Here is a 23523-nt window from a genome sequence, read left to right on the forward strand (position 1 = left end):
ATTGTGGAAGGGTTGATTCAATGTGAATGTAGAGTTTACCCTCACACACTGCACGTAACGTAGCTATCTATCATGGGAAGGGTTGATTCAATGTGAATATAGAGTTTACTCTCACACGTTGCACGTAGCTATTGTGGGAAGGGTTGATTCAATGTGAATGTAGAGTTTACCCTCACACACTGCACGTAACGTAGCTATCTATCATGGGAAGGGTTGATTCAATGTGAATATAGAGTTTACCCTCACACGTTGCACGTAGCTATTGTGCGAAGGGTTGATTCAATGTGAATGTAGAGTTTACCCTCACACACTGTACGTAACGTAGCTATTGTGGGAAGGGTTGATTCAATGTGAATGTAGAGTTTACCCTCACACACTGCACGTAACGTAGCTATTGTGGGAAGGGTTGATTCAATGTGAATGTAGAGTTTACCCTCACACGCTGCACGTAACGTAGCTATTGTGGGAAGGGTTGATTTAATGTGAATGTAGAGTTTACCCTCACACACTGCACGTAACGTAGCTATTGTGGGAAGGGTTGATTCAATGTGAATGTAGAGTTTACCCTCACACACTGCACGTAACGTAGCTATCTATCATGGGAAGGGTTGATTCAATGTGAATATAGAGTTTACTCTCACACGTTGCACGTAGCTATTGTGGGAAGGGTTGATTCAATGTGAATGTAGAGTTTACCCTCACACACTGCACGTAACGTAGCTATCTATCATGGGAAGGGTTGATTCAATGTGAATATAGAGTTTACCCTCACACGTTGCACGTAGCTATTGTGGGAAGGGTTGATTCAATGTGAATGTAGAGTTTACCCTCACACACTGCACGTAACGTAGCTATCTATCATGGGAAGGGTTGATTCAATGTGAATGTAGAGTTTACCCTCACACACCTTTATCTTCCTTATGGTCCAAGCCCAAATTGAGAAATTTCATTTCAAAATTATCATATGTATACATTAATACTGGGTTATTATATATAAATCAACATTGTTAAGGCACATTACATAATTTTGTTACTGTTGGCAAATGAGAAAACTACTGAATTAAAAATTTAATTCAACTAAATTATTATTCTCTTTACAATAAAAAAGCTGTATCAAAGCTATAATATATTATAATATATGTACTTTCCACTTTGCCCTACTTTAACTAATTCAAAAGTACTATAAAATAACCAATTTAGGACTTAATATATCAAAGATTTCCTGGGGGCAGCCTTACTGGTCTGTGGTTGTTGAGCCACCCCCAGGCTCAACCCCCAGAGGAGATTTCTGGGTGCGCCACTGGTTAGTGATGATTGATAAGATAAGATTGATAATCATGTTTGTGTAATCTTGCCATCTTAACGATAGTGATGTCGGGATTATTACAAACGCATTATATAAACATGAGACACTCAAGTCAGTATGTCGATCTGTCACAAATGGCGACCAGGAGAGAAGACTTGGAGTCACTCTCTTCTAACTTTTATCTTTCTCTCGTCTATCGTTACAGCAGTGAGCCCTGTGGATGAAGAAAACGTTTATCCAGAGAACAAGTCCGTTGAAACACTGATGGATGTGAACAATGCACCAGAGGGTATTTAGAACGATTCCTTATTAATACTTTTCTTTTAACAATATTTGTGTGTATTAAACTTTATTTCAGTGTTGAGGGTTCCCGTGTTTGATATATTTTTAAATAACATAGAAATAATAAATTCAAATCAAATTTAATTTATTATATCTATTTTATTGCTTACTTGAAAAGCAACTAAAAATAAGTGTTAGAGTTGTTCAGTGAAGCGAGGCCGACCCCCCTCATGGACCACAGGCCTAAGCAGTCACAGTTTTGTAAGATGGCAAGTTAAACGTATAAATTTTAAATGTTCAACCTATCATTTTAAAATAAACATTTCAGTTTTTATGCACAACATTTAAATTAATTAAATTGAATTCAGAAGGATGTTAAAGGCATCCTTTATAGTTCCGTATGTTGGTTAATGTTAGGCCTAATGTTTATTTTGCAGTAGTCATTATCTAACTAAATAGTTCACAAAAGTAAGTTTTAGTTAATAATAATAATAATTTAAACATAAAATGTTATGCGTAATTTAGAAAGGAATTTATCTACTCATTGTAAAATTACATACTTATATTCAGAGTAACAAAAGCACGATACAATAAAAACGAGTAATTCGATTTAAAATACATTAAATTAATGGCTATGTTTGTTTACACGTTCTGTTAAATCAACAAGAGTAAAACTCAAACAGCATAAAAAAAATAATTTGTTGTATAATATAAATAAGAATTTCTATAAATTATTTGTTTTAAACCAGTTTTCGTGTACAAACTAAAGAGACAGAACGGACGTACATGTTTAATGCTTTCTATACTCTTGTGTGATATAATATTTCATGTAGTGCAATTCCTCTAAATTGATAAGCTTTTTATTTTTTTTATTCAGGATTTTTTAAACTAAAAGTATGCATTGTGGCAGTGGTGTTTATGCTATAGATCACTTATAAATTGAGTTTGGTACAATTTTACACACTTTCAAAATCCACTATATCAGAAATTACATTGTTAAATAAACATACTTTTCTAGATGAAATCAGAAAGCGCCTTTGTCAGTTCGGCGTCCACTACAATATCGAATCGATCATGGACGTCTTGAAACATCCTGATGTAAGTAAACAAACACGTTCTCCATAACGTGTGCCAAGCTTCCTTGTGCGAACACAAAGATAACACAGTTGTTACGTGTCTCAGAATCGCAAAGAGGAGACGGTGTACGTGCTGTTAGTCAAGTACGAGGAGACCAGGCAGAAGGCTCCGGTGTTTCTCCCAGAACCGAGGAACCGACATCCGATCATCTCCATCGATGGATTCTTCACTCACGGTACCGTACGTAACGGCAGTCAGGCCGACATATATATATAAACTATGGGTATATGGGTATGAATATTCTTCACTCACGGTACCGTACGTAACGGCAGTCAGGCCGATATATATATATAAACTATGGGTATGAATATTCTTCACTCACGGTACCGTACGTAACGGCAGTCAGGCCGATATATATATATAAACTATGGGTATGAATATTCTTCACTCACGGTACCGTACGTAACGGCAGTCAGGCCGATATATATATATATAAACTATGGGTATGAATATTCTTCACTCACGGTACCGTACGTAACGGCAGTCAGGCCGATATATATATATAAACTATGGGTATGAATATTCTTCACTCACGGTACCGTACGTAACGGCAGTCAGGCCGATATATATATATATAAACTATGACTATATGGGTATGAATATTCTTCACTCACGGTACCGTACGTAACGGCAGTCAGTCAGGCCGATATATATATAAACTATGACTATATGGGTGTACGTAACGGCAGTCAGGCCGACATATATATATAAACTATGACTATATGGGTGTACGTAACGGCAGTCAGGCCGACATGTATATATATATATATATATATATATATATATATATATATAAACTATGACTATATGGGTGTACGTAACGGCAGTCAGGCCGACATATATATATATATATATATATATATATATATATATATATATATATATAAACTATGACTATATGGGTGTACGTAACGGCAGTCAGGCCGACATATATATATATATAAACTATGACTATATGGGTGTACGTAACGGCAGTCAGGCCGATATATATATATATATATATATATATATATATATATATATATATATATATATATATATAAACTATGACTATATGGGTGTACGTAACGGCAGTCAGGCCGACATATATATATAAACTATGACTATATGGGTATGAATATTCTTCACTCACGGTACCGTACGTAACGGCAGTCAGGCCGATATATATATATAAACTATGACTATATGGGTATGAATATTCTTCACTCACGGTACCGTACGTAACGGCAGTCAGGCCGATATATATATATATTTAAACTATGGGTATGAATATTCTTCACTCACGGTACCGTACGTAACGGCAGTCAGGCCGATATATATATTTAAACTATGACTATATGGGTATGAATATTCTTCACTCACGGTACCGTACGTAACGGCAGTCAGGCCGATATATATATATATATAAACTATGACTATATGGGTATGAATATTCTTCACTCACGGTACCGTACGTAACGGCAGTCAGGCCGATATATATATATATAAACTATGACTATATGGGTGTACGTAACGGCAGTCAGGCCGATATATATATATAAACTATGACTATATGGGTGTACGTAACGGCAGTCAGGCCGACATATATATATAAACTATGACTATATGGGTGTACGTAACGGCAGTCAGGCCGACATGTATATATATATATATATATATATATATATATATATATATATATATATATATATAAACTATGACTATATGGGTGTACGTAACGGCAGTCAGGCCGACATATATATATATAATATATATAAACTATGACTATATGGGTGTACGTAACGGCAGTCAGGCCGACATATATATATATATATAAACTATGACTATATGGGTATGAATATTCTTCACTCACGGTACCGTACGTAACGGCAGTCAGGCCGATATATATATATATATAAACTATGACTATATGGGTATGAATATTCTTCACTCACGGTACCGTACGTAACGGCAGTCAGGCCGATATATATATATATATAAACTATGACTATATGGGTATGAATATTCTTCACTCACGGTACCGTACGTAACGGCAGTCAGGCCGATATATATATATATATATAAACTATGACTATATGGGTATGAATATTCTTCACTCACGGTACCGTACGTAACGGCAGTCAGGCCGATATATATATATATATATAAACTATGACTATATGGGTATGAATATTCTTCACTCACGGTACCGTACGTAACGGCAGTCAGGCCGATATATATATATATATATAAACTATGACTATATGGGTATGAATATTCTTCACTCACGGTACCGTACGTAACGGCAGTCAGGCCGATATATATATATATATAAACTATGACTATATGGGTATGAATATTCTTCACTCACGGTACCGTACGTAACGGCAGTCAGGCCGATATATATATATATAAACTATGACTATATGGGTATGAATATTCTTCACTCACGGTACCGTACGTAACGGCAGTCAGGCCGATATATATATAAACTATGACTATATGGGTATGAATATTCTTCACTCACGGTACCGTACGTAACGGCAGTCAGGCCGATATATATATATATAAACTATGACTATATGGGTACTATGAATATTCTTCACTCACGGTACCGTACGTAACGGCAGTCAGGCCGATATATATATATATAAACTATATGGGTATGAATATTCTTCACTCACGGTACCGTACGTACGTAACGGCAGTCAGGCCGATATATATATATAAACTATGACTATATGGGTATGAATATTCTTCACTCACGGTACCGTACGTAACGGCAGTCAGGCCGATATATATATATATAAACTATGACTATATGGGTATGAATATTCTTCACTCACGGTACCGTACGTAACGGCAGTCAGGCCGATATATATATATATAAACTATGACTATATGGGTACTATGAATATTCTTCACTCACGGTACCGTACGTAACGGCAGTCAGGCCGATATATATATATATATATATAAACTATGACTATATGGGTATGAATATTTTTCACTCACGGTACCGTACGTAACGGCAGTCAGGCCGATATATATATATATAAACTATGACTATATGGGTATGAATATTCTTCACTCACGGTACCGTACGTAACGGCAGTCAGGCCGATCTATATATAAACTATGACTATATGGGTATGAATATTCTTCACTCACGGTACCGTACGTAATGGCAGTCAGGCCGATATATATATATATATATATATATATATATATATATATATATATATATATAAACTATGACTATATGGGTATGAATATTCTTCACTCACGGTACCGTACGTAACGGCAGTCAGGCCGATATATATATATAAACTATGACTATATAGGTATGAATATTCTTCACTCACGGTACCGTACGGTACGTAACGGCAGTCAGGCCGATCTATATATAAACTATGACTATATGGGTATGAATATTCTTCAGTCAGAAGACTATTGTTATGCTATTAGGGCGTACGTAGGCCTAAGTTGCAGCAGGCTAACAAAACTTATAGTGAAAAATTACAGAATAAACTATCTTCTTTGGTATTACTTATTTCTAGTGTTTCAGTCTAACGCTTAAGATTTAACGTTTGTAGGTCCAACAGAAAATTATGAGAGGAATGTTCTCTGTGGGGCTACTTTCTGCAAATAGTACCACATTTGACATGTTGCCGATCCTGCCATCAAGCTACCATTGTGTGTTATTACTGTGTATTGTAACTATAGACTTGACCGGTCTGTGCTGCAGGGAGGACCAAGATCGCGAAGATGGTGGCGACCGCTCTGTTCGGCAGGAGGATCCTGGTGCCAACTAGACATGTTGCCAGACTAAGGACATAATTTGCCGATCCTGCCATCAAGCTACCATTGTGTGTTATTACTGTGTATTGTAACTATAGACTTGACCGGTCTGTGCTGCAGGGAGGACCAAGATCGCGAAGATGGTGGCGACCGCTCTGTTCGGCAGGAGGATCCTGGTGCCAACTAGACATGTTGCCAGACTAAGGACATACTTTGCCGATCCTGCCATCAAGCTACCATTGTGTGTTATTACTGTGTATTGTAACTATAGACTTGACCGGTCTGTGCTGCAGGGAGGACCAAGATCGCGAAGATGGTGGCGACCGCTCTGTTCGGCAGGAGGATCCTGGTGCCAACTAGACATGTTGCCAGACTAAGGACATACTTTGCCGATCCTGCCATCAAGCTACCATTGTGTGTTATTACTGAGTATTGTAACTATAGACTTGACCGGTCTGTGCTGCAGGGAGGACCAAGATCGCGAAGATGGTGGCGACCGCTCTGTTCGGCAGGAGGATCCTGATGCCAACTAGACATGTTGCCAGACTAAGGACATACTTTGCCGATCCTGCTATCAAGAAGCACTACTATTCCTTATCTAAGTACATGGGCGCGCACCTAGCCATGTCGTACAGCCGCTCGGCACCGGTAGTGCTTGAAAGGTAAGTTGGAACTTTCAGATCAACTTCATTATTACGGATCTTAGTCATCAATATTCCATACTACAGAAATTGATGTATGTTCTCTTATTTAGATTGATTACATATAAACCCGATAATTCGAGTATAACGACCAGGACACCAAGGAACATCGACAAGGAACTTTGAGCATGTCTCGTATTTGAGTTTTCCATTTGAAAAGAAAAGTAGACACGTCTTGAAATGGCGTGTTTCATTTCCACATGTAAATTATTCTATCATACAAATTAGTGAAAATATTATATTTGAAACGATAGAATTCTCATTGATATAATAAAAAAATGTGTTTTCGTAGTAGATCTAAATTTGGATTTGTGTATTGTACATTATAACTCCCTGCAATTTGATCTGTTTTCTAAGGAGAAGTCATTATTGAATTTTTATTTATCTGTTTAATTGTACTACAATACAATACAACATTCTTTATTCATGGACATAGAGTACAGAATAGGCGTCACAGTATGCTAAGCTATGCAATAACAATAATAATAACAATACATAGATAGAAAAGAAAATGATTTTTTGGTTGTTCCAGGTCACAAATTCGTCAATTGAGTAAAATGTCTGTTTGATGAGCCATGTTTTCAGTTGAGATTTGAAGTTCTTCACTTTACTGCTTTTCTTTAGATGGCCAGGTAGATGGTTGAAGAGTTTTCGTCCCATGTAGCTTGGCTGCCTCTCGTACTTTGTAAGGTGATGGTTGGGCAGGGTGAAGTCGTTTGCATTTCTGGTGTTATAGTTGTATGTCTGTCCCAGTCTTGTAAGATTTTGCGAGACAGCATAGCAGATTACTTCCAAAATGAACAAGGACACAACTGTCAGTATGTTTAGATCTTTGAAAGCTAATCGACAGGAGTCCAAAGCATTTAGGTCTGCTAATGTTCTCACTGCTTTTTTCTGTAAAACTAATACTCTTTGCCGATTTGTTATTGAGGAGTTGCCCCACACTGTCACACCATATCGTAAATGTGACTCGAACAGCGAGAAGTATGCAGTTTTGGCTGTGTCCAGGTTGCAAGTAGTTTTTAGCCTTTTTATAACTATAAACTGCTGTTAAGTCTTTTACATAGTTGATTTATGTGTGAGGTCCAGGTTAGTTTACTGTCAATAATAATTCCAAGGTATTTTGCTTCAGTTGTAAGTTCCACTTCTGGAAGACTGGAGGTTTTTATAGTTTTCAGCCCAAAATTTATTTGCTGTGTTTTACTTGAGTTTAGCACAAGCTCATTCTGATGGCAGTATTGTTTTGCCATACTCAGGGCAATAAAAGATGACACCTCAAGCTCCGAAGGTTGTTTGTCGGCTACAATTAGAGCAGTATCGTCTGCGTACATCATCACCCGGCTGTAGTCCTGAAGCTCTTTCGGTAGGTTGTTTGTGAAGAGGATAAACAGTACAGGGCCAAGTACCGAGCCCTGTGGGACCCCTCTATCGATCGATAGTGGTGTAGATGAGACCTTGTAGATTGTATTGTTTCTTGTGTATGAGATTTCTACTATTTGTGAACGCTCCTTCAGGTAGCTGGTCATCCATTTCATAGTTTTCCCTGTCACACCCATTTTCTCCATTTTCTGTAGAAGAAGTGCGTGGTCCAAGCAATCAAAAGCTTTGCTGAAGTCCAAGAAGAAGGCACTGGTGGAATTCCCTTCTTCCAGTAGCTCCAGTATATTCTCAGTGAAGCTTATGAGAGCTGAGGCTGTTGATTTGCCCCTTAGGAAACCATGTTGCTGGGTTGTAAGGAGGTTATGAGTTGTAAGGTGGTTCATGAGACGGGAAAGTACAATTTTCTCAATTACTTTTGAGATGGTAGAGATAAGGGATATTGGTCTGTAGTTATCTATTAAAGTGGATGGGTTCTTTTTTGTTTTGGATAAACTTTTGCCAGTTTTAGCGCTTTTGGAAAACAGCCTTGCAGAAATGATTGATTTATAACAGAAACAAAGGGAGGTGCTAGTTCTTCCTTACAGTGTTTGAGAAGAATTGAAGAGATTTCATCTACTCCTGATGATGGTTTTGATTGTATGGAAGAAATGATGTTTGTGACTTCCAGTGTTGTTGTTGGGAGGAGGATGAGATCAGGTACACCATTATGGGTTACAGGTTCTGCGTTATTCAGTTTTGTAGATTGTCCTGCCTCTTTGAGTGTTTTTTCAGCGATTGAGACAAAATATTCGTTAATATACTGTGCTACGAGGAAGGGATCTTGTATTACTTGATTGTTTACTTCAAGTGTGATCTGATTTGTTTGGTTTGAGGGTTTACATCTTTCATAATCGATCACTCTCCAGAGAGCTTTCTGTTTATTGGCAGCCTTGTTGATATAATCAGCTGTGGCCTCTCTCTTTGTCTGTTTTAGTTTCAGATCATAATTTTTCTTTTTGGCAGCAGTTCGTGCTTTAGCTTCTTCGGTACCTTGAAGTATCTTATCCTGCAGTGCTTTGAGGTAGTCTTTTTTAAGGTTTTAACATTTCTTCACTTGATATTGCAGTGAGTTTCTTTTTTGGTTTTGTTCTAGTCATCTTTTGGGGACATGCAGCGTTCAGGGCAAGTCTTAGTGTGATGTTTAAGAAATTATAGGCTTCATCTACATTGTCTGATTTGAAAACATCATCCCAGGATTCTCTTGCTAATATGTTCTTAAGATGGTTTAGATTTTCTTGAGTGTATTTCCGAGTAGTTGAAATTGGTGATGGGGTGGTATTGGTCTGAAAGTTAACTGTACAGAGCTGTGCTTTATGATCCGATAGTCCTGTAGTAATCACATCTGTCATAATTTCTTTATCATTTAAGTTAGAACATATCATATCAATAGATGTTGCAGTGTCAAGAGTAACTCTTGTCGCCGGAAGCTGAAGTCTTCTGATGTTGTGGCTTACTAGCATACACTCCAGTTTCATGTTGTCTTGTTTTCCTGACAGTTTGTCCACATTTATATCGCCCATGATAATTGTGGGACATTTCCATGTAGAGATTTTCTCCAGAGTTTCTGATATAATGTCCAGGGCTTCTTCAAGGTTGCTGTTAGGTGGTCTGTAGACGCCTAGTAAGTGCACGGTTTTTTTCTTCAATTCAATTTTTATCGAGTGGAGTTCACACACCAGTTCTCTAGATAGGTTGCAGTGCTCTTCGATGTTGTTTAAATTACTTAGGTCTTCCTTTGAATAAATAGCTACACCTCCATTCTTAGAGTTTTCCCTCGAAAAGCCTCCGACTAGATTGTATCCTGCTAGTCTGGTGTTTTTTAGCTGGTTATCTTTTAATCCATGTTCAGATAGAATGAGTATGTGGGGTCTTAAATTTTCAAGTGTGTGTTCCAATCTTAGTGTTTTATTCTTTACAGAGTTAATATTTTGATGGAAGATGGTTAGGCTGTTTCCGGTGTTTGTGGTTTTAGACCATTTTGTTGCTTTAGGTGATTGAAAACAGGTTGAGAAATTTGTCGAGAAGTCTTTTTGAAGGAGGTATTTAAGATTACTCTGGTTTGGTATTCTCTGTAACGTTTCTTTCGCTTTTGAGGTTGCCCTAAAGATTATAGAGTCCGGACGATGGATTCTTTGGTCGCTCCTCCTTTGCTTGAGGTGTTTGTGACCTTAAAAGTTTTATATCGTTGATCTCATCACTTGATACTGTAATGATACGGTCAGGGTCTTCTGTGGGCTGAGTGTTAGATGTATGTACTGCTGATTTCTTCTTAATATAGTGAGGGATGGGTATATCTGTTCCATCATCATATTTGTGAATCTCAGGGAAGACAGTGATGCTATGAGGGTAGGAAGTCAAGGTCTCTAATGTTTCCCGTCCTCTAATGTTCCTATAGTCATCTTGATTTATTTGTGGCTGGTAGTCGAGGGTATCGTGAGGAGTGGCTAACTGTTTAACTTGGTTGACAGTTGAGTCATTTAATGCTGATGAGGCAGATTGCTTTTCTGGATGAACTGTAGATAGAGAGTGTTTTGAGAGAACTTCATCGGAATACTCACCAGTCATTCTCACCCACTTGCCGAGTGTGTCATCTCTCACTGGTGTAACGTATACAAATGATTCTGTATGCCTGGAAATAGCAACAGTGCAGTGTGGTAGGGACTCGTAGATATCCTCTGATGTTCTTGATGTTCGAACTACCACCACGTGCTACCACCAGGTAGTTTTCCCTGGAATTCGTGTATTGTTGACACATTAAAACCCAGTTCATGCAGCTCCCTTTTTCAGATTGTTTGAAAACGAGAAATTCATTTAGATCTAAATTAACTCCTCACCACTCAAAAATCCCCCATATGTATGGCCTTCCCAAAATCCACAAACCTACCATCCCTCTTCGGCCCATCATTAGTTCTCGTGATTCACCTTGCAGGGAATTGTCTAAAGTCCTCTTGGACATCTTAACGCCATTGGTAGGAAAAACTGACTCTTTCATCAAAAATTCCAGGGATTTCGTAGAGAAGTCAAAATCCCTAAAGTTGACTGAAACTGACAAACTGGTAAGTTTTGATGTCGAAAGTCTATTTACAAATGTACCAGTTCCAGAAACTCTCGGAATTATTAAATCACGTCTCAAAGAAGACCAAACTTTAAAGGATAGAACTAAACTTCCCGTGCCAGTAATTATGGAACTGTTAGAACTATGCACTCAATGCAATTATTTTGAGTTAGAGGGTAAAATTTACCGTCAAGATGAGGGGATGGCAATGGGTTCTCCACTGTCTCCTATTTTCGCCAATATCTTTATGGAGGAATTCGAGCGAAAAGCTTTGGCTTCAGCTCAGTTCAAACCGAAGATTTGGTGGAGGTATGTGGATGATACCTTTGTTATTTTTTCTCATGGAGACATTGAATTAAATAATTTTTTGAATCACATTAATAGTATTTCTCCTTCCATCCGCCTCACAATGGAAGTGGAAGTCCAAAACAAGCTTCCCTTTTTGGATGTGTGTGTATTAAGAGATAGGGATGTCCTTAAGACAACTGTTTTTCGAAAGATAACACACACAGGAAAATATTTAAATTATCAATCCAACCATCAAAAATCTGTCAAAGAAGGAGTAGCCTACTCGTTGTTTGATAGAGCAAAGAGCTTGTGCTCAGATAAAGATGGACTAAAATAAGAATTTAAGAAAATTGAATCGGATCTCAGAAGCAATGGATACCCTCAATTAGTAATTAATAAGTGCAAACGAACCAGAAGAATCATTCCTGAGTCAGAAAAACAGAATTGTGATAAATTTGCGTTTATGTCAATCCCTTATGTGCCGGGATTATCGGAGAAAATTAGAAGAGTAGGTAGAAAGTACAACATTAGAACCGCGTTTAAAACACACAACACTCTTAGACAAAGTCTCGTAAAAACAAAACCAAAAAATGGCACACAGGATTCCAAAAACTGTGTTTACAGTATAAAATGTAGCTGCAATAGGGAATACATAGGCGAGACAAAAAGACCACTAAACGTAAGGATAAAAGAACACAAAGAAAACACGAGAAAGGGTTTCACAGAAAAGTCAAAAATTGCACACCATTGTTGGTCCGAAGACCATCATATGAATTGGGATGAAGCCCACATAATACATCGGGAACCACATTTCTTCAAAAGGAAATTAATTGAGGCAACATACATTAAATTGGCAGACCAACCAATCAGTCAACCATCAGTCGAGATTAGGCCGCTTTGGTTGCCAATTCTAAAAAATGAACTAAAGAGAAAACCAAAAGTATCAAACGGATCGGATATTTGTAATAAACCAATGCGGAGTCACAATATGGTTTTAAGAAGTTCATCTCGCATGAACCAATAATAACGAAAGGGCCCATTCCTGTTCCCCTTCCCTTGTATTTCCGCCATCTTGTTTTAGCCAGCCGTCACGATTGCCATTGGCTAGTCCCTCTGGTCAGTCGTAGGTGGTCAGTAGACGAGTGAAGACGCATGGTGACCTGTTTCCGTAGTTTACTTTTAATGATTAGTGTTTTGTATAGTTTTGTATTAAGTGCATGTCTTTAGTGTTAGTGAAGTTGACAACAACATGTAGGTTGTGATTCCTGACTTAGGCGTGCCACAACGCTTTAGTAAGATTTGTTTATTTTAACTTAGTTTGTAATTATGTATTAGGTTAGTTCTTTACCTGAAGAAGAGATCAGATTGCAGATCTCGAAACGTAGTGTTACTGTTTTCTTGTTTCACTGAACGATGGCAAATGTCCGGAAAAATCCTGTTTCCTTCTCAATCCTTCCATCGTCAAAAATAACCTTTAAACAGAGAAATTCATATTTATCTTTGTTTGCTTGCAAGTCATTCAGACTAGTCAAGTTTAAAATTTTTTGTTTCTTTTTTGACAGCACTGCTAGTGATCATTCCATGTTCGTAGTATGAGGATAAAATAGTTGCTACACTGAGTGTGCAGCGGTATGATGTGCTCAGGATTTGAGTAACTTTGGCCATATCAAGGATATTGTGGTGGGTCACATCGTGAGTGGTCCTATTTATGTATGGGATTTGTTGCTTGTCTCCAACTAATAGTGCATTAGATATTCCAGCGAGTGCACAAGCAAAAAGGATCTCACCGGCGTGCAACATCAGAGCCTCATCCATAATGAGCCGTTTGTAATGCCCTCCTCTTTTTAGGTGATCAGTTGAATTTATAAGAAATGAGTGAACTGTCCGACATGAGTCGTTGGTACTAATGGGGTCGTATTTAGGATATTCTCTTTTCAGTCTTAGTCGGAAATCAGACGCTCCTTCACGAGTAGGGAAAAGAATGAGATCACCCTCTTCGTATGCGTTGACAATGAAGGTGGTTTTTCCACAGCCTGGGACTCCCTGTGCCAGCTCGAGGTTGATCTCTTTCATATTGTCTATGTCCACATTCTTGACACTGCTATACAGTCTGAGTTCGTTCATAACTTCAGTGTTCTCAGATACTAGCACAATCTCATTAGTTGATTTTAGGTTGTGAGATATTGTGTATCTCAGCTCGTTGGTAAATATCAGTTCAAAAAAAACGTGAACCGTCGTAGTCAAAACTGTATTTTTTCTGTAATGACTTTCCAAAGAGTAGTTCTCCTGTGTTCAAGTCAATAATGTTGAAACCCCCACTTAGATCAGTTATTGAGTCTCTTAGTTCTTTTACTGTCCTTTCGTTCAGTCGGTGGGCTCTGTAGAATTGGGAAAACTTTTGAAGCAATTTGCTTTCTGCAGTTTTCCAAATCAGCCTTTGTTCTTCCATTGCTGAATGTTGAGGATTCTTCAGGTGAGTCTGAGTAGGTATGGTTGAGGTGACAGCAGGCTCTACTATGGCTATGTAGGATTCTGCGTATCGGTACACCGCTCCAGTTCTCCTCCAGGTGCTGTAGATGTCAGAACAGCCATCAGGTGTTATGCGGGACAGCTTCAGATGGTGCTTGTGTGATTTATCTAGTACCAAGTCTATGGCTTTCTTGATCTTTCTATCGTGTGTATAGAGCCTGTATCTATGAAGGTAAGCACTGCTGTCAAATTGTAGCAGGACTTGAAGAAACTCTGTAATGCCGGTTTCTTGTAGGTGCAGTGATGCCAGTACATTATGTATGTCAAGTGAGAATAGTAAGGGGAATTTCAAGCAATCATTTACTACTTCCATAAATTTGAAGATTTTTAGTTTCTAATTCTTCTGGGAGGATGCGTAGGGAATTATGAAAAAAGTCTTTGCCTTGTACTCAACTACAATGAAGTTGTTGAAAGAAAGACCTTTCTTTGTTGATCTTTCTGAGATTGTTGACAGCAAGTCATTAGTGAGAGATAGTGAGCAGAGTCCTGTGTCAATATCATAAAACTCCACACCGCAGGATCTCTCCCAGTCCACGTCGGAGAGAAGTTGTGATGTTACAAGAGGTGTTTCGTCAGGCACAAATGTAAATGATTTTAAATTTTCGATCTTACTAGTATCCAAAGGGTTGAGGAAAGATACTCTGCCAGAGTTGGAATTGAACGCAGTGTCACGAATCATTCTCCTGCACACTAATCTTGTTTGATGTATATCCTGCTCCTCATTGTCACTCAGTTCAAGGTCATTCAAGTTCAGTATGTTATTCTTGTCAATGCTTAATAGGTTGCTGTCTGTTGGTGGTAAATTGCATGTTGGTTGAAAGGAGGCTGTGTTTAAGTTATTTACTGTTTGGGTAATCAAGAACTGATTTTTGGTTTTTTGTTGTTTTCTTTTTCGGAGTTTTTGAGGCTGTGACCTCACTGACAGTTGATGAGGGGTTCCTTTGTCCTATAACAGATTCCTTCTTGATAAAGTGATTGTTCCTGATTTTTAATTTCTAACACAGTTAGTCTTGTTCTCAAGTCATTTTGGTTGTTTTCCAACTCTTGCAGTTTGCAAGTAATTGAGAGGGATGTTTTTGTGGTTGGTCATGATTACAGCAGGAGCTCCCTGAGATAACGGGCTGGGTTACTACATCGTCTGATTTAGTGTTGTCAGTAGTATCATCTCTCTCTGCTTTATTCTTGAGTTCTGTTACAACCTTTTTAAGTTTGTTCAGTTCCAATAAGTTGTTCTCAATGACTTGTGTTTGGTCCCTGTCATGTTCCTCAAAAATGTTTTTGAGTTCAAGACAGTGTAATTTTTCTTTACTAAGCTGGACACTAAGATCGTCTAATTTTCCTTGTAAGGTTTCAATTCTGCTGAGGTATGTGTTTTCTTTGCACTCTAAGTCCTCTTCATGGCTTCTGACGAGGCTAGTCTAGCTTGTAGTATGCTATTCTGTTGTTTTAAGAGAGTGTTTTCTTCCAAAAGGGCTGCTCCAATTTTGGATGCCATGGCTAAAGTGTCCTCATCGTTCTGAAGGTCCTTCTCAAGGAGCTCCTGTACCGAGTTGTTAAGAATTTCACTATTAAAGCTACTTTGGATTTGGCCATGGGGTGATAAACTTTCTGTGCTTAGGTGTTTGACTGTATAGCTAGAGCCGGAGGATTCATTTAGAGGCTGAGATTTCTTAATACAGTAATTGCAATACCAGCTTTCAATCTGCGCCTTAGACCACTTGCTCGTGTTTTTATTTAGTAGTCCTAGATCTTGACAAGCTGAGTGAAACCATTGTTGACAGGGACCTGTGCATTTGATTCCTGAAAATCTCACTCCAGTTCTGCACTTTCCACACGGAAATTTTGACATTATTATTTTGTAAATTGCAGTTTTTTATATGCTGGTTTGTCTGATTCCAGTAGTGAGGGAGGATAAAAATTACGGTTTTTTATAAGCTGGTTTGTCTAATTCCAGTAGTGAGGTAGGATAAAAATTACAGATTTTTATAAGCTGGTTTGTCTAATTCCAGTAGTGAGGTAGGATAAAAATTACAGATTTTTATATGCTGGTTTGTCTGATTCCAGTAGTGAGGGAGGATAAAAATTACGGTTTTTTATATGCTGGTTTGTCTGATTCCAGTAGTGAGGGAGGATAAAAATTACAGTTTTTTATATGCTGGTTTGACTGATTCCAATAGTTGCTGTAGATAAAAAAGTACAGCTTTTTGGATAACGTGATTTGTAAACAGCAGGACTGATATTTAATGTAAGATGTTAAAATTAGTATGTGTTGAAGCTAAAATGAATTTCAGGTCTTGTACAGCACGGACAGCTGGCTGACTGTAGTGCTGAGTGCCGAGGTGTCAGGTAGTGCTGATGCAATGTCAGGGTCAGTGGCAGAGGTCACAGCGTAGTGATGTGGAACACTTGCCACCTGTTGGTGTGAGCTGGTGATGATGTCACTGATTAAGTGATGTACATCTGGCAAGTGTGACGTCATATATTTGACTATTATACCAGAGGAATTGGCTTGAGAATTAATTATTCAAATCATCTGGTTTCTCAATGTCAAATAAAGAATCTCTTGTTGAATATGGTCAAATTTACAGTGTTATTGTGCCATTAAGGAAAGGAGTAATGCATAATAATTGATAATGCATAGCTTCTTGAAGTTGGGTCAGTTATTTGTGTTGTCATATTATCTTGAAAACTCAGTTTTCTTGGATCTTATTATAAGTGAGTGGACTTACAGATGTTCCAGGTAAGTTGTGTGCACACATATAGCAATGTTTGTTGGATAATTACCACATAATATACACTTTTCACTGGAGCCACTTCACTGAGACTGTAGTCAGTCAGCCATGTTGTTGTTTTCTAAAATTCTTTTAAAATAGAATTGACCTTTCTAATGGCTGAAGTAGGCTAAATTAATATTTGTTTTATAAAATGTGAACAAACTTACCTTACACAGTAATTATATGTAATTCCTAGAATTCAGCTTTTGTTATGAATAAAATTACGAATCGAGGATGTTTTTGTGGAAGTAAAATAAGAAATAATGATGGAATCAATTAAATATTCCGAGGACCATATATAAGCAGGGATGTGTGTTTTACAGACAGGCACAGAACGTTACATGGATGTGTAAGTATTGACATGATGTGTATTAAAGCTTAGAGAAATATTATGTAAATACGTAACAAGGTCTAGGAGTACGCCACACCACGTGTCGCGTAACAAGGTCTAGGAGTACGCTACACCACGTGTCGCGTAACAAGGTCTAGGAGTACGCCACACCACGGGTCGCGTAACAAGGTCTAGGAGTACGCCACACCACGTGTCGCGTAACAAGGTCTAGGAGTACGCCACACCACGGGTCGCGTAACAAGGTCTAGGAGTACGCCACACCGCGTGTCGCGTAACAAGGTCTAGGAGTACGCCACACCGCGTGTCGCGTAACAAGGTCTAGGAGTACGCCACACCGCGTGTCGCGTAACAAGGTCTAGGAGTACGCCACACCGCGTGTCGCGTAACAAGGTCTAGCAGTACGCCACACCGCGGGTCGCGTAACAGGCTTCGCTCAGGTTCAGTGCAAAATTTCAATCCTACAGCTCATTTCATTACTAACAGATAGAATGGCAGACGATCACGCGACGAGGCACGTTTAGATTGTTCGGTAAACCACAGAGAACTGTGTAGGGCTACTGAGTGATAAGCTTCAATGACACTGAGTAGTGAGTTCAATTCCATGATCGAACATTCCACATCACCGAACTCATCTGTCTATGTAAAAGTGAAGTTTCAAGTCTACAGATGAATCTTTCTCGATATAATATCTTGCCACATGATACATTCACATTTTTGTTCATTACATTGGTTTCAGTGATTAAATACGGAAAGTCGCTATAGAATGATGTTGGACTTGGTATACGTGTTGATATGTCATATGTTAAAATCTTTTATGAGTATACTGAGTTTGTTTACGAGTTTATTTATTATACTATTATTTATTCTGCTATTTATATTTAGTTTTCGGTGGCATCATGGTAATCCATAAAACCGATGTAAAAGTATTCGCTAATGCTCAGCCGAATCCCATAGAGACTTCCAGATAATCGAACTCAAAACTCATGATATGGAAATGAAGCTTCTTGCACAATTTCTTGTCTACAGGTCTGTTTCTTTACCAGATATCGTGCGGACAGACAGGCAGACATCAAATTTGTCCAGCCCCACAAGTGATTCAATTTTGTACTGTATAGCATTGAAGGATGAAAGTTAATGTGTCTTCAAAAGGAATAAGTATATTTTTACACATACATAATTATATAAATAGTAACCTATAAATGAAGCATTTCTCTGCTTCAGGTATTGGCACGATCAAGCATCCTATGTGATGGCAAAGTCTTTCGAAGGCCTCATCCCTGAGAACTCCAGCCTCTACGAATTCCCTAAGGATCTGCTGGTGCCTGATGTCATGTTCTTCGTGAACGGCGCACTCAACCAAAACATCCATAACGAGACCACTGCTGAGAAATACGCCCACAATGATCTGGCTAACAAGTCAGTTAGTATAGCCAAACTTAGACATACAAGTCTATATATATATATATATATATATATATATATATATATATATATATATATATACGAGGGGTATTAGAAAAATAAGGTTCCCAAGATTTTTTTAAATAGACAGCTATTTCTACTTAGTATTATACTTCAATTTAAAAGTTAAAAGTTAAGCTATTTTTTCATATAATCACCGTTTCTGTCCAAACACTTTTGTAGACGATGCTCCAATTTTTCTATCCCCATGTTGTAGAATCCTTTGAGGAATCGAGTAACCTCTTCCTTGACTTCATCATCGGTACTGAAGCGTTGGCCACCCGTGTTCCTTTAATTTTGGGAATAAGCGATAATCACTTGGGGCTAGGTCTGGCCTGTAGGGGGGATGGGGCACAATAGTCCAGCCAAAATTTGTCAGCAGTTCTCGAGTTTGACGTGAGACATGAGGTCGAGCGTTGTCATGGAGAAGCCTCACACACTTTGTGATAGCCTAATTTTTGTGTTAAAATCTTATGAATTGTGGCGCTGGAAATCTCAGGAATAAGCAAAGCAAGTTCGTGAATGGTGATTCTCAAAGCAATGTTGTCTCAACTTTTTCAACAACTCCATCTGAAACTGAAGGCCGTCCACTTCGGTTTTCATCGTGAATTTCCACGCGGTCTTCACTGAATTCTCTACACCATTTCCGAACGTGTTGAACAGATATGCAGTTTTCCCCATAAACTTCGATTAACTGACGATGAATTTCAATAGGTGAAATCTATTTTGCATTTCAAAAACGTATCACAGCACGAATTTCGCATCTGGCGTTAACAACGATAGGAAGCTCCATATTCGGAGACAGTGAGGCCGGCACTGTTGGACGTAGCGGGGCGCGAGTGGTATGGATGGAGAGAGGGACAGTTGATGAGTAAGACAGTGTAGCCGAATTTCTCCCAACATATCGCATTCTGTCTCGGCGGCATAGGGAACCTTATTTTTCTAATATCCCTAGTATAAAATATTGAAAAGTTCATAGGAGTCAATGTTGAAATACCTGTACTAGATTAAGAAACTTTCAAAATAGTTGTCTCTTTAAAAAGACAAAATTTAGTGACGATATTAATTAGCAGTAGTACTAAGAGTGGCCTAATAGTGTTTCAGAAAGTATTGTAATTATGAAATATTCATCAATGTGTACGCTTTATTAAACAAAATGTCCTGTGTGTAGATTAGTTACCAGTCTCGATCTAAAGTGGTAGTGAGGGGGTTGAGTAGAAGCAAATCTTGCCTCACACATTAGAAGATCTTCTCGTATGTGACGATTTTCCATTCATGGGCCCCACTTTAATACTTTCACATAACCAATAATGGTGCATTAGTTAGTTTCATCAGTTTAACTGTTAGCATGAGGCCTCATTCTACTTTCGTGCAATAAGGTGATATAGTTTATCACCCATTAAACAATGTTTATTGACTAGCCGTGTCCTCTTAATTAGAGAGCCTCGGTGTTAGGTCTAGGCTAAAGTGAAAATTAACACTACTACAGTGAATCTATTGTGTTCCCAAGACAGGATCATCCCGTAAGCACTAGGGCCAATGTTAGGTCTAGGCTAAAGTGAAAAATCAACACTACTACAGTGAATCTATTGTGTTCCCAAGACAGGATCATCCCGTAAGCACTAGGGCCAATGTTAGCTCTAGGCTAAAGTGAAAATCAACACTACTACAGTGAATCTATTGTGTTCCCAAGACAGGATCATCCCGTAAGCACTAGGGCCAATGTTAGCTCTAGGCTAAAGTGAAAATCAACACTACTACAGTGAATCTATTGTGTTCCCAAGACAGGATCATCCCGTAAGCACTAGGGCCAATGTTAGCTCTAGGCTAAAGTGAAAATCAACACTACTACAGTGAATCTATTGTGTTCCCAAGACAGGATCATCCCGTAAGCACTAGGGCCAATGTTAGCTCTAGGCTAAAGTGAAAATCAACACTACTACAGTGAATCTATTGTGTTCCCAAGACAGGATCATCCCGTAAGCACTAGGGCCAATGTTAGCTCTAGGCTAAAGTGAAAATCTACACTACTACAGTGACTCTATTGTGTTCACAAGACAGGATCATCCCGTAAGCACTAGGGCCAATGTTAGCTCTAGGCTAAAGTGAAAATCAACACTACTACAGTGAATCTATTGTGTTTCCAAGACAGGATCATCCCGTAAGCACTAGGGCCAATGTTAACTCTAGGCTAAAGTGAAAATCAACACTACTACAGTGAATCTATTGTGTTCCCAAGACAGGATCATCCCGTAAGCACTAGGGCCAATGAGTCCAAAGTATTATTACGAGTAGAAACATTCTATCAAACTGTGTTGAACCTCAATACAGTACTACAGTATATAATACTAGGCTCAAAATAACACATAAGAGGTAACGCTTTCGGTATTTCGTGGACTTGTCTCCATTCGTTTGATGAAAAAGTATTTGTTTGTGGTTTGTATCTGTATATTATATTATCTTCTATGTGAATGGAAACCTTTTTAATTGTATTTTCTTTGAGAAAACTAGTAAATCTGCTAACTAAATTTTGATTTCTCCAGGATCGCCACAGTATATAGAAGAATGAGAAACCCTAGCCTGATAGAGATTGGACCTCCGGGCCTTCCTAAGCCAATGGTATGGAACATCCTGAAGGTCATAGACAAGATCAAGTACCAGTTTCTGCCGAAGCCTGTACACAGACCCATATGGCGTAGCTGACAATATCACTTCAAAACTTTAGCAACAAAACTCCTCTTTTGTAGTTAAAGAAAAATAATAAATACTTTTATTTATAGCAATGCTATTGTTTTTTTTTTTTTAACTTTGACATCTTTACATCTTTTGCTCCCCATTTTAGATGTTGAAAAATCACCATATTAATACTTTTTATAAGAACAAACCGTATTTGTATATATTAAAATGTTTACTCAGATTACGTAACACAAAACTTGGGAAGGCTTTCTTATCACTTAACTTTCCTATCACTTATCGTGTTCCAACCCTGTGGATAAACAAGATTATTTAGTTGTAATACGGAGTTGAAACTAATAAAAACGAGTTAAACTAATTAAAAAAGATTCCTCTCAGATAGAACGATGATTATTAATCGCAAGTATCAATAGTTAAACCTTTGATCTTAAAAGTTTATTCGATGGCAATGAAGAGGTTAGACCCAACTATACAGGAAACAACCACACAATATATAAGTTATGTATCTTAATACTCCTTCTTACGTACATTTAGTCGAGAAGTTTAGAGTATTGAAAAATTACCTATCGTACTGACACATATCAGGCAAAGATAACTGGAATGCACAGAAAAGAACTTCTGCAAGATATTACAGGGAATGGGTATCCTAAAGTCTTTTCAACACAAGTCATAAAAGTCTGAAATAATAACTATGAAAGTGAAGTGAAGCGTCAGATTGTACCACAATTATATCCAAACCGAAATGAAGAAATTCCAGAACTGGTGTAGCTTTTTACGTCACAAATTACGATTTACAGAATATTACAAAGCATAATATGAAAACTGTAGCCTAACCAAGTAAACATTATTCAATACTAATTGTTTGAAACGAAATGGGGGCTCGATTCCGCAGTTATAGTTCTGTCTACATTTTAGAAACAAAACGTTTAATAAGAGTTAGTGAACATACTTGCCACTCAGAGCGTCAGGAGACAGACGATCGCTTACAGCAACATCAGTACAGTTACATGAGACAGACGATCACTTACAGCAACATCAGTACAGTTACATGAGACAGACGATCGCTTACAGCAACATCAGTTCAGTTACATGAGACAGACGATCGCTTACAGCAACATCAGTACAGTTACATGAGACAGACGATCGCTTACAGCAACATCAGTTCAGTTACATGAGACAGACGATCGCTTACAGCAACATCAGTACAGTTACATGAGACAGACGATCGCTTACAGCAACATCAGTTCAGTTACATGAGACAGACGATCGCTTACAGCAACATCAGTACAGTTAAATGAGACAGACGATCACTTACAGCATCATCAGTTCAGTTACATGAGACAGACGATCGCTTACAGCAACATCAGTACAGTTAAATGAGACAGACGATCACTTACAGTATCATCAGTACAGTTACATGAGACAGACAATCGCTTACAGCAAAATCAGTACAGTGACAACACCAAATATGCAAAATAATGCAACAAAACTAAACTTGTCGCAATACTCCATTACTGTTATTGTTGAACGTTAGTAACAAAGAAACCTTAGATATTATAATCAATAAATAAAATAACGTTAGCATAGAGAAAGAAGGTAGTTTAAAGAAAACGCTTATCTGTGATAAAGAAACCGGGTTGATCGCTATTACGTCATACTGGTCATTGCTTCGTTAAGCTTCAGCAAATCAGGATACAGTTCCGCTCCATTCGACTCCAATACATAAGCAGATATGTATTGTTGGC

The 23523-nt window shown here is 38.1% G+C and overlaps 1 protein-coding gene across 2 annotated transcripts; it reads left to right on the top strand.

The window, feature by feature from the left end:
• Positions 1-1394: 1394 nt before the first annotated feature.
• Positions 1395-21867, top strand: LOC124356055 (UMP-CMP kinase 2, mitochondrial-like). 2 transcript variants are annotated; one of them, XM_046807220.1, is made up of 6 exons: positions 1395-1595; positions 2607-2686; positions 2771-2900; positions 6972-7167; positions 18845-19043; positions 21628-21867. In XM_046807220.1, exons 1-6 carry the CDS (start codon positions 1424-1426, stop codon positions 21643-21645), a joined length of 795 nt encoding a protein of 264 aa, XP_046663176.1. In that variant the 5' UTR covers positions 1395-1423; the 3' UTR covers positions 21646-21867. The 2 variants fall into 2 exon arrangements, with proteins under 2 accessions (XP_046663176.1, XP_046663175.1); XM_046807219.1 differs by having other exon boundaries at positions 18845-19039.
• Positions 21868-23523: the final 1656 nt, after the last annotated feature.

The sequence above is a fragment of the Homalodisca vitripennis genome, chromosome 2 (genome assembly GCF_021130785.1).
Source record: "Homalodisca vitripennis isolate AUS2020 chromosome 2, UT_GWSS_2.1, whole genome shotgun sequence".
In the NCBI taxonomy this organism is placed as follows: Eukaryota; Metazoa; Arthropoda; class Insecta; order Hemiptera; family Cicadellidae; genus Homalodisca; species Homalodisca vitripennis.

Bases quoted from the DNA above. Each gene is read 5' to 3' on its own strand.
- LOC124356055 (XM_046807219.1), top strand. From the start codon at position 1,424: ATGTCGATCTGTCACAAATGGCGACCAGGAGAGAAGACTTGGAGTCAC. The intron at 1,596-2,606 runs GTATTTAGAACG...ATACTTTTCTAG, and splicing joins TGTGAACAATGCACCAGAGG to ATGAAATCAGAAAGCGCCTT. The intron at 2,901-6,971 runs GTACCGTACGTA...TCTGTGCTGCAG, and splicing joins CGATGGATTCTTCACTCACG to GGAGGACCAAGATCGCGAAG.